This window comes from Gorilla gorilla, chromosome 9 (genome assembly GCF_029281585.2).
Source record: "Gorilla gorilla gorilla isolate KB3781 chromosome 9, NHGRI_mGorGor1-v2.1_pri, whole genome shotgun sequence".
NCBI classification, from domain to species: Eukaryota; Metazoa; Chordata; class Mammalia; order Primates; family Hominidae; genus Gorilla; species Gorilla gorilla.
In genome coordinates, this window is record NC_073233.2 from 8,092,227 (window position 1) to 8,095,129 (window position 2,903).

Below are 2,903 nucleotides of genomic sequence, written 5' to 3' on the forward strand. Positions count from 1 at the left end.
TCTTACCTTTTTTTTTTTTTTCTCTTTTTGAGAAGGACGAGAGGCAGGGGAGACAGCCAGCCCCATCCTAGCACCTTCCAGCAACATCACCATCAGACTCACGGAGTCCGAAATATAACAAGAATAAGAAAACAATAGCCATAGCCATAGTAATGACACCGAACAACAGAGAAATCAGCAAGATATGTGTTTCAGTTTGTCGGCATGGTATTTTTATTAGTTTGCAACTTTCTGTTTAAGATAAAGCAGTGTGATCCTGGTTAACATGGTGAAACCCCGTCTCTACTACTACTACTAATAAAAAAAATTAGCCGGGCGTGGTGGCAGGCGCCTGTAGTCCCAGCTACTCGGGAGGCTGAGGCAGGAGAATGGAGTGAACCCGGGAGGCGGAGCTTGCAGTGAGCCGAGATGGTGCCACTGCACTCCAGCCTGGGTGACAGTGTGAGACTCCGTCTCAAAAAAAAAAAAAAAAGATACAGCAGAGTGTTGGACATGCAAAGCCACTCCAAGGAAGCCTCTTAAACGCCCACCTTGTTGCAGGTGGGACGCTTATGCCCAGCTGCTCCAGCTGGAAAAGACAGGACTGCAAGTGGGTTCAGGAGCTCAGGCCTCTGAAAAGATGAGCAAAGGCGAGGCTAGTGGGTGAGGGGTGATTCAGCTGCAATTGCAGTTGACTTGGGAAGAGAATTTGTTAGGAGAGACAATGGACATTAATTAGGGTGGACTCTTCTTAGGAAAAGGCAGCCAGATATGGCATCGTTCTACAGCGGGGAATGGACCCTGAGCAATGATTTGGGGCTCAACAATGAAGGACAGGTCACAGCTTCAGAAGACAGGATTAGCAGGACTCACATGAGGCCTGAGTCCAGAGCCTCAGATCTTACACTGGCAGCACACAGGGACACAGCAACTAGACTGGGAGCAGCAGGGATTGCAGCAACTGGACTGGCAGCAGGATGACCCACAACCTGAGGAGGAGCAGCAGGGCTTACAGCAGCTGGACTGGCAGCAGCAGGGCTTGCAGCAGCTGGACTGGCAGCAGCAGGGCTTGCAGCAGCTGGACTGGCAGCAGCAGGGCTTGCAGCAGCTGGACTGGCAGCAGCAGGGCTTGCAGCAGCTGGACTGGCAGCAGGATGACCCACAGCCTGAAGAGCAGCAGCAGCGCTTATAGCAGCTGCCCTGGTAGCAGCCACAAGAGCCACAGCCTCCTTTGGAGACCCCACAGGAGCCACAGCCCCCCTTGGAACCCCCACAAGAGCCACAGCCCCCCTTGGAGCTCCCACAGGAGCCACAGCTGGTGCAGGAACAGGCAGGCACACAGCAGCACATGGGTTTGCAGCAGCAGACGGGCACACAGCAGCTGGAGCCACAGCCCCCACAGCCGGAGCCGCAGCCCCCACAGCCGGAGCCACAGCCCCCACAGCCAGAGCGGCAGCCCCCACAGCCGGAGCCACAGCCTCCAGAGCAGCCACAGCAGCCCATGGTTCTGGTGGATTGAGGGTGGAGCAGGTAGAGGAGCGGATGAGATGGAGGTGCAGGTGTGGAGCCCCCTGAGCCTGGACCCCCTTATATCCCTGGGTAGGGTTGCTCTGAGACCTTGGTCACTCCATCATTCCCAGTACTTCCTGGGTATGTGATTATTTGTTTGCTGGACTTCGGGTTCTCATTGGCCTGATCCAACACCCACCTGCTTATGTTTCTAAATGTAGCCACTTCCTCCTTGGAACTGGACCTTGTACTGAACTGATCACCTGCCTTCTGTTTTCCTCATGTGACGGGCAGAGGATGGGTTTTCTACAAAGATCATTTGGTTGTTTTCTTCCCACCTTTTCTTCCCACCTATGGCATTATATTTTTCTTTGAAACTGTGATCTTTGTGTAAAGAGAATTTTTTAAAAACTAAGCTTTCATCCATATAATTAAAGAGGCTAATTGAGGAACCAATGTTGTATCTTGGTTCTGTCTTAACACATTGGTGCACTGCAGTGAATCTCTCCTCCGCCAGCCTCAGGTCGTGGGGTGCTCAGGACTCCTGGCTGCTGCATACACAGCCTCACATGGTGAGTATTGTTTATGTTAAAAATCTCAGGAATTTCATGGGTGGATGGGGGATCTCATTTATCATCCTGTTGTTAATCTCTTCAATTAACTATTAGTGAGGGTGATTCTTTTACTCCAATATAAATTATATACTTTTTTATTGGCAGGGCACAGTGGCTCACACCTATAATCCCAGCACTTTGGGAGACCAAGGCGGGCGAATCACGAGGTCAGGAGATCGAGACCATCCTGGCTAACATGGTGAAACCCCGTCTCTATTAAAAGTACAAAAAATTAGCCGGGCATGGTGGTGGGCGCCTGTAGTTCCAGCTACTCGGGAGGCTGAGGCAGGAGAATGGTGTGAACCTGGGAGGTGGAGCTTGCAGTGAGCCGAGATCATGCCACTGCACTCCAGCCTGGGCGACAGAGCAATACTCCGTCTCAAAAAAAAAAAAAATTATACCTTTTTGACTTCTCATTACTGCTTTAAAAGTTATTTGGATATTGAGAGAACAAATCCCTTGTGTTCAAACAGTGCACTTTGTTTTTCCACAGGCATGTACTTGAGTTTAATTTCTGACATTTTAAAAAACCATTCTCACTTTGTCTCGTCATTTTTAGCCTCGCCAACATTATTAGATGGTATAAAAATGAATGTCTTTCAGCCGGGTGCGGTGGCTCATGCCTGTAATCCCAGCACTTTGGGAGGCTGAGGTGGGCGGATCACGAGGTCAGGAGATCAAGACCATCCTGGCTAACATGGTGAAACCCCGTCTCTACTAAAAATACAAAAAAAAATTAGCTGGGCGTGGTGGCGGACGCCTGTAGTCCCAGCTCCTCGGGAGGCTGAGGCAGGAGAATGG

General features: G+C 50.6%; 1 protein-coding gene across 1 annotated transcript; it reads left to right on the forward strand.

Moving 5' to 3' along the window:
• Window positions 1-204: 204 nt before the first annotated feature.
• On the forward strand, window positions 205-1,747 carry LOC101129722 (CLK4-associating serine/arginine rich protein-like). Its single transcript, XM_055355664.2, has 2 exons — window positions 205-1,578; window positions 1,710-1,747. Exons 1-2 carry the CDS (start codon window positions 957-959, stop codon window positions 1,745-1,747), a joined length of 660 nt encoding a protein of 219 aa, XP_055211639.2. The 5' UTR covers window positions 205-956.
• Window positions 1,748-2,903: the final 1,156 nt, after the last annotated feature.